The 12,958-nt window shown below is 39.9% G+C and overlaps 1 protein-coding gene across 8 annotated transcripts in view; it reads right to left on the bottom strand.

Annotated features, from left to right (window-relative positions):
- The window catches only part of grin2bb (glutamate receptor, ionotropic, N-methyl D-aspartate 2B, genome duplicate b), a 116,106-nt gene that overhangs the window by 76,978 nt on the left and 26,170 nt on the right, over positions 1–12,958 (bottom strand). For all 8 annotated transcript variants that reach the window (XM_022190651.2, XM_022190648.2, XM_051945143.1 and 5 more), the window contains one exon: positions 11,727–12,431. In XM_022190651.2, the coding sequence (XP_022046343.1) occupies positions 11,727–12,431 (705 nt within the window). The remainder of the gene's footprint in view (positions 1–11,726; positions 12,432–12,958) is intronic.

Genomic DNA, 12,958 nt, shown 5'->3' with positions numbered 1-12,958 from the left:
AACAACATCATGCTATTTCTGGCGTGTTTCTGACAATAGCCATAATTCACACAGTCATTAGAGGTCCCTGTCAGTTAAAGGTAAATGAAAGTCAGAGCAGGTATTTGTACAAACAACTAATGTAGTCATTTTTTGTGAGCAAAGTGTCATTGACGAATTTGTTGTAACATAATTTGCTTCCAGCAAATCAGCTGGTGAAGAGTCTGAAATACACTCTCTGGCTGCTGTCATACGCCGTCATGGAAGGCTTATCTGGCTTCATTTAAAACATATTCCATCTTTACCTTACTTAATAGGATTAGCTGGGCAATTAGGCCTCATATGTTGGAACGTGAAGAAGCTAGATAGTTACCGCTGGCAGGGAGAAGCAAAGCGAGCTTCCTAAAGTCTTCTGACAACTTGTTGTAACCGAGTGCAATGCAGGGAAGTCTCCTGTGATCTCCAAAATTACTCATCCTGTCCACGCACTGCACAGCGGCTGATAAAAAGAACTCATTATATGGAGCGAAAGACAAGCAGGGAGAGAAAGAGAAAGCGAGAGGGAAAAGGGGGAAAGGAGAGGAGTTTCGAACCATTTGAAGGGCACAATTAAAATTTAGAAATTTGTCAGGAAACAGAAGGAGTGGAGAAGAAAAAGCCCCTGAATTCATGGGACGGTGAAGTTGGGACCACTTTGATAAACAGTTTAGCATTTGATAGACCGAGAAAAGAACACAAACGGCTCAAAGATGGGTGTGAACAGAGAGAGATCATATATTAACCTTCCTGATTCCTGGGTTCTTGATTTCCGTTTGTGTGTGAGAGAGAGATAGAGGGGGAGAAAGGGGGAGGAAAGGACAGGAGAAAAGTATGACAAGCAAATCTGTCTCATCCTGGGAGCACTCTGAAAACAATCTTGGTAGCCTGCTCTCAGGATGCAGCGTTGACATGAAATATTCAGCAGAGCAAAACTGAAACTTTAACCTCCTGCGCTGTGTTCTCCGTTGCTATTGTTGCATGCAGGCTGTCAGAAAGCAGAACTGTATGGGCCATAATGAGCAAAGGTAAAATCACTCACGCATGTCTACTCAGCTGGGATTTCAACACCTGATGAGAAGAAATGAGATGTGTAATTACAACCATGCCTCCTTGAAATTAATTATACAGTACTAATAATATCCCCAAAATATGCTTCAAATGAGTTAAAGTCGCTGCTTCATGGATTATGCTCATTAGGAATCATTTGGACTGATGGATGGTATGGTTAAATTTAATCAACAAACACTATGATTATGAAGCTAAAGAAAGATGGGTGTGGGTTTGATTCAGTGTCGATCAACTTAACGTAGACGCAGTGCTCAGTTTTCATCTAATGCCATCGTGGGGTTCATATTTGTGTTTCTGTGGGAAATGTCTCAAAAAATGGATGGATTGTCATGAGTCTGTACGAGTATTACGATGGTTTATGATCAAATAACCTGCAAAAGTAAGAGTAGCCTCAGCTCCACAGTGTCTTAGCGCTGATTTGCAAATGCTAACACTGTATACATTTACATGCAAACATCAGCATAACATTCTGAGTGTGTCAGCATGATGAAGGGGTTTACTGTGAAGCCAGACCTGTAGGTTAGCAACGTATGTTAAGCCTGAAGCCAGAGTTTTCAATTTTGCAAAAAGTGTCTCTCTTCTAACCCGTTAGCTCAAAATGCTGCACGGCTAACTGCACTGAAGGAGGTTCTGTTCAGCATTTGGGATTTTAATCTGCTGGGAAAAGTGTCACCTTTTCACGAGTTCTTCTTCTGCCACTGTTTTCTCTGAGGATACACTGAATCTGCAAACCTGTTGAGCAGTAGGTTAGTGATGCCGCTGAATGAATCCATACAGTTACATTAGGCAAACTGTATGCCCTGTGTTAAAAATCTACATGCATTCATTTAATGATGCAGAAATGGCATAAATATGCATTTATTCTTGGTCTGACTTGCTGCCATGTCAGTTTTACAAGGCTGGCATCACAGCTAACAGAACACAGATTAGAAAACAGATGAATCTATCGATATTTATTCCAGAACATATTCAAATGATAATATTAATTTCATTTGGATTTGACCAAAAACTAAAAGTTATTATCCACATAACCATCACTAACAAAAAGTGTCAGACTTAAACACACTGTTTGAGTGGCATGTTTAAATGTTGTAATGTGCAGCTGTCATGTTAGAAATAAGCACTGACAGTAATGGTGAAATAAATATAAACTTACACCATTTCTACAGGCATTCCTCTCTTGCATCATGTTTAGTAATAGAGCTTTTAACCATTATCATTTTTAATATTCCCCATAGTTCTCCATTTTAATAATCTGTTCCTCTTGACTAAAGCTGGTGAGACACTATTGCTCTATTTTGTGCGAGTCAAACCCTCCTTTAATGGGAATACACACAGAGCCTGATAAACAAAACCTGCATTAGCAAGCAAAGAAACAAAAAGAAAGCCAGGCTATGTCAAACTTGTGTCACAGTACACCGCTCTGGTGTTGGCATTTAGCTCAAAGCAGAGTACAGTTGAAATATTTTACCAAAACTGCAGTCTTTTCAAAATCCCAGCCAAGCCCAGTTTTCAGTGATATTGTAGGAAAAACATCCCAAATCAATTGTCAGTGAACATTCTGTGACTTGGCAGATAGAGTCATTAAAAGTCTGACATTGTGTGAAGAAAAACATGTGCATCAGACCATGTTACATTTCTCTCAAAGCATATTTTCTGTTGCAAATTAGTTGCATGTGAATGTAACACGGAGGAGGCAGGTTTAGAAATGGAGCCAATTGCCTGCAGGAGTGGGCTTTTTAAAATAAATCACTAAACAAGCTCCAAAAAAAACTACCTAGGTGTTGCCACAGACTTCGGAAATTATTTCCATTCACTGACTGAAGAGCAGTTTCAGGCGTTATTGCTTCGTGACATCTCAGATTAGACTGAGCTCTCCTGATTTTGCCTTTGAGAGTCAGACATCAATGTCATCACGCAGCTGCTGAAGACCACAGGAATGACAAACAAGATTATTTTAGGACAGATTTATTACCTATCACAGGCTCCATCTGTCGGATGGTTAAAGGGTTAAATGTACAACTAAGCCAGGAAAATAGGAACATCAATCAAGCGCAGGCTACCATAGTATCTCACCAAACCAGAGCAAGTGAGAGTGAAAGAAAGTGTGTTTAAAGCTCTAATAGAATGGGATTAGTTCTACACAAAGAGGACGTGATCAAGAATAATAACTGTAGCATGCATGTTGATTTAATCCTATACAAATCTAGTCATTTTCTGCCTCAAATTAAAACCATCGAAAAGTGTTTGTGCCATAAATGAATTTAAAATAGCTACTCTGTAAATTAGGAAGGAAGCTCAAACTGACTAAATATCCGACGCGTCGCTCAGACTTGTCTTTCCTCTTGCAAACGAGCCATATTATTGCTGTTCTAGTGCATCAGCTTCAACTGCCGAAGTTACATCTGACATATGGAGCATTTTTGTTGCAGTGACATCGCACAAATGGAGCAGACACTCCCGTCTGTGTAATATCAGAGACTGATTACAAGCACCTCCTGCGCAAATTGGCTTTTCCACATTACAGATGTCCTGCGTTAACGATTTCATTCTGCACATTTTCCTGAAAACTAACCCCGTCTGACTTAAAAATGAGAGTGACATAGGCCAGAAAACTAAAGAATAATATTGATAATAGCCTCATGAGGTGCAATATATACGAATATGTGTGTGTGTGCGAGTGAAGATTATTATTGAAGCTGGTTCCCTAATTCTCTTGTCTTTTGGGACTGAAACTAATTGAGAAAGGGGGCATTACAGAGGTAGTCCATTATTCCCTGATGCACAACCAGAGAACATAATGGGACACACAGTGCATGCAGGATGAAAGGAGGGGACTCATAAAACCACAAATTGTTAATGAGAACAATAGGACGGAGAAATAGAGTGCACTCTTGGCTCAAAAAATCATGAGCAGCAACAGATTGGCATGAACCTGCGTATCACTGCACAGCTACCAGCAGGGCCGACTAATGTGAGACTAAAGTGGCCAAACAGGTCTGTGAGATCATTTACTTCCTCGATCAGCATTGCAAGAAGTCCACACACACTTCTCTGAAAAGGAGGCCTATTTTAAGATAGTGAGGGTGTTTAATTGTAGTAATCAATCAAGGAGCGGTGAATCAGTTTTCATTGACAGAGTAAGCTTGTCTGCATAGAAAAGGCAGATGGCAGTTTGTTCTTCGTACACACAGTATTTTACTTTTCTTTAAAGCAGAGAAATCACACCACAGCACAGCATGCATGAGTTTTTATTATTGACTGCTTGATAGACAGTTTTTTTACCCAAGAGAGGTTTATATTAAACAAGCGAGAGCTGTGAGCAGCAAGTTCTCTGCATGCTTCAGAAATTTGTAGGCAGCGTTGAATGGAATGACAAAATCCCTGGCAAATAAAATAAAATGTAAAAAACGTCACCTAAAGTAGAGCGGACCATTTATGAGAAATGGTATCAGGACGCTGTGTGCCTCTAGGTACCTTGTTTGCAGTGAAAACAACTGCTGTAATCTCCCCAAACACAAGCAAAGAGGCAATTATCATTGAACACCAGCATGCTCTACGTGTCCACACGCATGCACAGACACACACAGCTTAAGTCCCAACAATAGATCTGAAAGACCTCATTAGTCTCCGGAGCCGGAGTTGAGTGTGGGCCGGGGCCAGCTCTGTCGTCCTATTATGCCAATACCAACACATGGCACGCAGTGAATTAATGGCTAAATGGAAGCATGCAAATTGTTTGGTGCATAATGGGCCTACCTGCATCTGCCACAGTTTCACCTCACAATGAGGAAAATAAAGCCACGGATCCTGCAAAGTATCAGGCCAGTTTACTTGGCCGCGTCATCCCGACTGTAACTCTAAAGCATGTGGAATAATGTGACTTAACCTGCCAAATTACAAGCATTTTCTGGGTCACATTTCTACTCAGTGCGGGCTAATTTTTCACTCCCATATAAAGTCTTACACCTCTGTGGAAACAGTGCAACCGTGTTTACAAGGAAAGAGAACTTCAAAATGTCTTACATGGAATCTAGTGAAGTTATGACGCCATAAATCTTGAAAAGTCATGAAAAAGCAAGAGTTGAAGTTCTTTGATTATGTATTTTTTGAAAATTAAAAATACCTGGAATCTAGAACATTTTACAAGTGCTAACAGGAGTTACTAATACCAGGAAAAAAAATCTTACAGTGGCTCTACACAGTATAGATTATTCATTTCTTATTTATTTCCACACTTAGCTCCTCTCTGTTCTGTGTTAACCCACAGCCTGCAGTTCAGGTGAAAAGTCCTTGAGCTTTTGTCATCAGTAATGGTTTAATCTGACCGGACTGCAGGCGTAAGCCCACAACTGGCAGCTCCTTTTATCCTTTTATTGGGCTCTGTCCTTCCCTCACACTGTCTATGTGTTGCTGCTTTCAAAATTCCCTTCACAATAGGAAACAACAACCTGCAAGCAGCAACATACCGCAATGAAAATGTCAAGTTTTGCAGAGAATTTAGATCATGCAGTCTGGCAGCTCTGCTAGTTTCTTATAGTGGGTTTTACATTTTAATGACAACACTTGTCTCCCTGCGTGCAAATGTTCCACCAAAACAATCCCATCTGTCCGTATTTTAACACTGATGCCACATTCTTTGCTTTGCTTCGCCTAAAACGACTGTGATTGGTTTAAAGACATACATACAAGTAAGAATGTTTTTCACTCCATAGCAGAATGATAGTGAGGCGCAGAAGTACATAATGGTCCAGCTAAGTGAGACTACTAAGGGCTTGTCAGTTTTTTTACAGAATCCTGTTTGTGCAAATGGCAGTATTTTTACACTAGACAAGTAGAAAAATATGATTTGGGTGAAATTTCACAGTTTTAAACTTAAATTTGGTTAATTTTCCCAACAGAACCACATCACACATGATTAGTTCAAAGACCATCAGAAAGATGAAAAGTCAATGTTTCCTTCAGTCTCTACAGCTTGTGGCTTAAATTGTGTGATCGTGGCAATTGTTTTTTAAAGATAACATTCTTTTTTTAAATCCACTGGTGTGTGTGTGCAGTGTTGCTTTAAATTATCAAGTCTATTTACTCACTAACAGATGTGGAGAAATCAAATGTCTTGCCCTAAAGGAAATTTGTCAAAAGCAAAAGATTTCCAGAGGAGCAATAGACTGGACATAATTGTGGAGTCAAAAGAAATGAACTTTGACACTGGAAAATCACAATCTCACTGTTTGGCATGTGTGCATTGCATGTTAACAAACATGCACACAGTTAAGTTCATACAACTTCCATCAGTGACTCTACTGACCGTAAGCAGCCCGCTCCTTTATTCTTCTGTTCAATCTTTGACTTGGTCTTTTAACTTTCAGTCATTATTACCAGCTATACTAAACAGTCTTGTGACCTCACATGTAAACAGATACTGCAAATATCGGATTTAAAAATATTGTTTCTCATTAGCTTGCAAACAGCTGAAGTAACTAACCGTGTGATGTGGAAATCATGGCTCCATAGAATGTGGAAATTTAATACAGATGTACCCACAAACACAACGACCTCGCACTGAGCACAGCCTTGTGTTAATCATGTGTATGTTATGTACAGATACCTAATCGCATGACTAAATATGTAGTGGATGGTGGGAATTGATGGGACTCGGAAACACGCCTACAATTTAACCAACTGTTGCTTGTATCATTTCTGACAGATAAGTCCTGATACATAAACAGCGGTCGATTTGTAGTGGGATTACAATCATGTGATCGTCAGCAGGCAGCTAGCATAGTGTTTACTTGTTGCCATAGTAACAGTGCCGCTGTGCCGCTATCTGGCAGTGACACAGAAATCTTTAACAAATCTGTGGATCCAGACTATAAGCCGCATCACTGCCTAAATCTAATCACTTGGTCCTTGTGTCATTTATGACCTTCCCTGAAAATTTCATCCAAATCTGTTATTCCGTTTTTGAGTAATGTTGCTGACAGACAGACAGACAGAGAAAAACAGAGGGACAGGCTAATTGACGGACAAACTTACGCCAGTCGCCACATAACTCTGCCGCGTTCCTTGGTGGAGTAATACCATGTAAAAATCTACTCCAGTAACATTAAAAAAAGCTCACTACAGGATAAAATGGATCTTTGCAGCATGTGAATCTGGTAAAAATGAAAGACGGCCAACCAAAGCTTTTTTACCTTCCAGAAATCTAATCCGCTGTCTAATTGGCAGATATTTGTTTGAATTCTAGAACCGGTTGTCAGCAGATTCATTTTGCTCGCTTTGTCACCGGCTTTGCATTTGTCTAAAGTACAAAGCTTCAGAGCAATGCTATAAGAGATTCAAAAGATCCAGTAGTAGTTACATCTGAGGAGGACAGAACCAAAAGACTCCATGAACTCAGTGTTAACGGGAATATAAGTGGTTTGGAATGAAGAATCTACATTTACATAGTTTACGTTCTGGCTTACTGATCTTAGTAACACACTACATGTGAAAAAAAATAGATGTAATATTGCTGAGTGTTTTTAATATACACGGAATCCTTTTTTTTCTGAGAACGCTTTATGAATATTTAACACCGTTTATTAATGTCTGTTTCTGAAGAAGAAAACTTAATATATACCACAATACACTAAATATGTATAGGTTTCTTTCTTTGGCTATTTATTGTGTTTATAATCTCCACTGTCTACATGGCCAGTTTTCATTTTGCAGTCTGAATATGTTACATCCCTATAACGTAGATAATGTGAAAGGCAAACCTGAGAAACTATTTTCTCCTTTTTCATTTTATTGCTTTGTCTTTCCTTCATTTCTGCTTTGCATAAATGTGCAACTAAATAGCTTTATGTTAATGTTTTACAAATAAGCAACCGTCTGAAATCTAGATATTTTTAAAGTGACAACAGCAAAACTTGTAAATAAGATTTGACGTGCATCGTACCATTGCTTAAAATCAGATTTTTTTTAAATTAGCCGCACAGATGTCAAGTAGAAATTTTTTGATGCTCCGTAAAGTTTCAAAGACATAGAAACATTTCGTTTCATTTGGGCATTTTGCTCTAAAAATAAGCTCCGTGGTTAATTTATTATCGAGAGTTTTCTCCAATTAATTTGTGACACTGAACTCAGTGCATTTTGTTACGTTGATTTTGTTACGTTTGGATGCGTTTCGTAGTTTGTGTGACTGAAAAAAGCCATAAATAAAATATCAAAGCACATAGAAGCAGCCACAATAGCTCTGAAAAAAAATCACTACTTCACAACACTAAAAAGCAATTCACCTTTCAGCACTTCCCTCTCACTCTCTCCACCCTATTTTTGATCCTCTTTCCCAGTGTTTCTACCCGTTTTTGAGCTTTAATCTATTCATTCATCTATTCAGAGGCTCATCCCCATCACCAGCACCACTCCATGACTGTGACCTTTTCTCTTCCAGTGTTGCCTTTGTCAGACTCAGAAATAATCATTTCTTTACTCTCTCTCTCTCCGTCCCTCTGCAGCTGCTTTCATACACTATGTAGAGCGAAATATATAAGCAAGTGGTTGCCATGCCAACAGTACATCCACCGCAGTCACCCCTCCGTTTCTGTGTGAGAACATGTGTAGCAGCAGCAGAAGAAAAAGAAGAAGGTTTAAGGACGACGAGCTGAGGGAAAAAAACATCGAGATTTTCCTGAAAAACCAAAGAAAGCATGAAATTCTGTTTAATGCAGCTGCATAACGCACACTTTCCTCTCATGTGTTAGTTCCATCAGCAGCGCCTTTACATGTCTCTTACACTCTTATCTACACTTTGGCTTCTGTCACTCTCAGTTAGTAGCCTCGGTCTCTCCGTCAGCTGTAAAATGTGATAATTATATGTTGAGCAAACTTCTCTTCCTCCTTCACTCCCACACAAGTTGTGCTATTTCATAACCTTCACTCCCCCCCCTCGCCTGTTTATTCCGTTTTCTCTGCTTCTTCATCTCAACAGCATCTTCAACAGTATCATCACTTAATTGTCCTTTTCCCTGCATTGCTTTCTTTGCCCACTACTGGATGTTTATATGCAACAATCCTTCACAGAGGAGAGGAAGAAAAAGGCCCTGCAGGCTTTGTGAATGCCTCTGAACCTGACACACAGGAGGAGCCGTCTTATTGCCAGGACAGCGAAGCAGCTCTCTTCAATTTGGAGCTTTTATTTGATTCTTTGTTTATTCCGGTTCAGAAATATCCTCAGTTCAAACGTTCAGTGGAGCAACAAGTGAAGACAGCAGGTCTCATTTCCAGGTTGTACCAGTCTGTCTTCAAGCGCCGTCGTTCATTTTTATCCAAACGCCATCTCTGCATTTGATCAAACACAACCTCATTTTGTCATTATAAGTAATCTGATAATGACCGATATTTAAGGATGTGTGTCTTCACAGTACAGATGAATGGCATTTATGTGAAGAAATCATTTTGTCTAAAGCAGGAGTGTCAAACATCTGGCCCGGGGGACAAAATCGGCAAACCAGAGGGCTCAATCCGCACAGTGCAAAAATTACAGAGAAGACACTGAACACTATGCAATATAATGTCAGTCAGCAGCTTAAGTACAAAAGAGTTTGGTTGGTTGAACCCTCTAGTTCATGCACTGCCACAACTTTTATGTACTTTTTTATGTATACATTTAGTACATTTACCAGGTAGGGGGATAAATAAATGAGCATTCTTCCTTTATAGTTCCCACTTTAGTTTGTGTGGTGTGATGGTTGGAGTTACTACACAGATATGGAAATTATTGTAAATTTAAAATAATCTATAGATCTTGACAAGTTGTTTTTTATTAACCGTAAAGTAAAATATAGATTGTTCAGTTCCAGATACACTGGGATGTGTACGGTAAGTTGTAATGTGTAAACGATACACAGAGGCACGGTATTGTTGAACTTGCACTTATTTTTCTTCAGAAATTTCAGGCTATAGATTATTATGCTGTGATTTTACTGGTCCAGCCCACTTCAGATCAAATTGTCTCTGGCCCCTAGACTAGAATGACTTTGACACCCCTGAAGTCTCATGTTGTAGCAGTTTTCAATGACTTTTGGTTTCTCTCAATTATCTAAATATTTTAGAAGTGAATCTTACAAGTTGCTGTCCTGTTTTGCCTTGTTTTTGTACTTTATACACTTTTATTTTGCTTCACAAATTGAACTCTTTATGGTGTATTCCTTTTTGTAGTGTAAAATAATTCAGAGATGAATGATAAAAGTCAGAGTTGATTAGAAACTGACATCAAACATTTAAACAAACAGTGATGGAAGGTTCATAATATATGAACATGTTTGTTAATTGTTGCACAGAACAATTTCCTCAGTTTTTCATCTGGTATAGTTTCAGTCTATATTCACATTGAAACTATACAAATGAATCCAGTATTTACCACAACTACATTTAGATGTGTCTTCAAGGGTAAATCTGGCATTACAATATCTTATTTTACTCTTTTAAAGTAAGTTTTGCTGTAATCCCTGTAATACAGGACTTTGATGAAATAAACTACAGAAAATGACAAGAAAAAATCTTTACTTAAATTGCTAATTTATTAATATGAGATGTGACTGAAAACGTAGAGAAAAGCTGATATGGAGTTAAGATTTTAAAATTTCATGGACAAATAAGACCTTTGTCACCCAGTAACATACCAAACACATGGTAAACGGTAAATTGTGTGCACTTATATACCACCTTTCTAGTTTAGTGGTACTCAAAGAACTTTACAGTGTTTCCCATTCACTTGCAAACTGTCTGCCTGCCATTGGCTACATCTTGGGGTTCAGCGTCTTGCCCAAGGACGCTTCAGCATGCCTCAGGGATATTACCAAACCAGAAATCCACCTGCAGAGAACCTGCTATCCTGTACGTTCCAGAGCGAGTCTGTATCAAAGATCTAACACAAACCCAAAATCAGCACCACATGGACTCGATTGCTCTTCTGTGACAGACTTAAATGCTGCTAAGACTCGTGAAACAACATTTCAAAGATATTCTTCCATTTCTGAATTATGAATTCTCCTTGTGCAGTCTGGTTCGTGCCAAATCTCTTGTATCTGGATCCCACAGAGATGGCTTTTGACTTGTTATGTACTCCTTTGTTTCACACTGTGAGCGCCTTTAAAGCAGAGCAGGAATTTCAATATGACGTCAAGCTCAGAAGGGGGTCAATTAACAGCAAAATCAATCAGGCTTTGTTGAAATGAGAAGCGGCACTGAGAGGCTGATGCATCTTAAATAAAAGTGTGAAAGGAAACTGATGAATGTTGTTTTGTAGATTTGTACTTCATAAAAAGACAGCTAAATAAAAGATTTTGCAATTTGTTTGCTGTCAGTAAATTCTGATTCAAATCGTTGCTTCTGACATAATTTAAGAAGTGTTTCAAGGTGAGTAATCCAGAAACCCACTCAGGAGTTCCAGTTTAAGTGGTAAGCATTTTAAAACAAGATGCAAAAAGGAAATACAGAAGGCACTATTGGAAGTGTTGCTTGATGAAGAGCTTAAAAAAGCATCAATATTTAGCCTGAAATACTGTGCAATGTGGTCAAATTATTTATGAATTGGTCACAAGTCAATGCTTTCTTACTTTTTCCAATAAAAAGAAGCAGATATGTCTTCCTACCTTGGCTGCCATCACCATGGAGGAGCCTCCCCTGATGCCCAGGATGGGGATGTGTGTCTGGGCAGAGATGAAGTCCAGGATCTGAGCGATGGCCTCCTGGTCCGTGTCGTCACCAAACACGACGCCTTGCAGCGAGTTCCTTGTCATTTGTCCGCAGATCCGATTGATGATGCTCTTCGGGTCTGTCTCATTCATGGTGACCACCTCGACTTTGGGAGGATAAGGGATGTGGAGGAAGTCCTCTTTCTCGAGCCCAGCACCCAGGGCCACGTCACTAGAGTTGCCCACCAGGATGACGGCGATGCTGAGTGAGTTGATCAGTTTGGGATTGATGGGTGGTAGCACCGGTGAGCCGGGAGAGTACTGAGGGGGGATGACGACGCCCCTCTGGGTGTTGCCTCCTCTCTGGCCTCCTTGACCCCCCGGGGCACCTCCAGGCCCCGTTCCTTGACCTCCACCCCTGCGGGACTCGCAAACAGGTAGGAGTAGGATGGAGAGGATGACCAGGGAGAAGGACAAGGAGAGGAAGGGCAGGGTCAGCCGAGGCCGAGGGTAAGGATGATGGGATGACTGGTCCAGAGGAGGAGGAGGAGGAGGAGGAGGAGGATGGTGGTGGGAGGAAGGAGAGACCAAGCGCTTGTCCTGAAGATGGGAGGGAGAAGGGTGGAGGCTGACAAGCATTGTGGAGGAGTGTAAATGCCGTCCCTGGAGAGGCAGAGAAGAAAGACAGGAGGAGAAGATAAATGCAACAGATCTGGGAATAGATGCGGAACATAATTGAAAATATAAACATGAATGTGCTGCAATAATGAGACAAAATGCAGGGTTTTTCAGAAAGAATGAACCAATTTCATTCCACAATATTTTAATAAGGAAAACCAATAGAAAACCCCGGCCAAGTCACAAGTATTCTACTCCCAATCAGCTTTTATTTCCTGCTTTACAAGTGTACAATGTGGCCACCACCTGCAGCATGGGGAACATCAATGCGATAAGACAATTCCTCCCAGACGTGTATCAGCATATCACGATCCAGTTGATCGCCGTTGTCATTCGATGTAATTCAATTACCTTAACCCTCCTGTTGTCTTCATTTACGGGCACCAAAAAATATTGTTTCCTTGTCTGAAAAAAAATTCCCCAAATTTCTGAAAAACTTGCAAAACCTTCAGGAAGAAAATTCCAATAATTCCTTAAAAGTTTCCCTTAAGTTTTATATATATTTAAAAAAA

Source organism: Acanthochromis polyacanthus, chromosome 3 (genome assembly GCF_021347895.1).
Source record: "Acanthochromis polyacanthus isolate Apoly-LR-REF ecotype Palm Island chromosome 3, KAUST_Apoly_ChrSc, whole genome shotgun sequence".
NCBI lineage: Eukaryota > Metazoa > Chordata > Actinopteri > Pomacentridae > Acanthochromis > Acanthochromis polyacanthus.
This window is presented reverse-complemented; position numbering and strand designations above follow the sequence as displayed.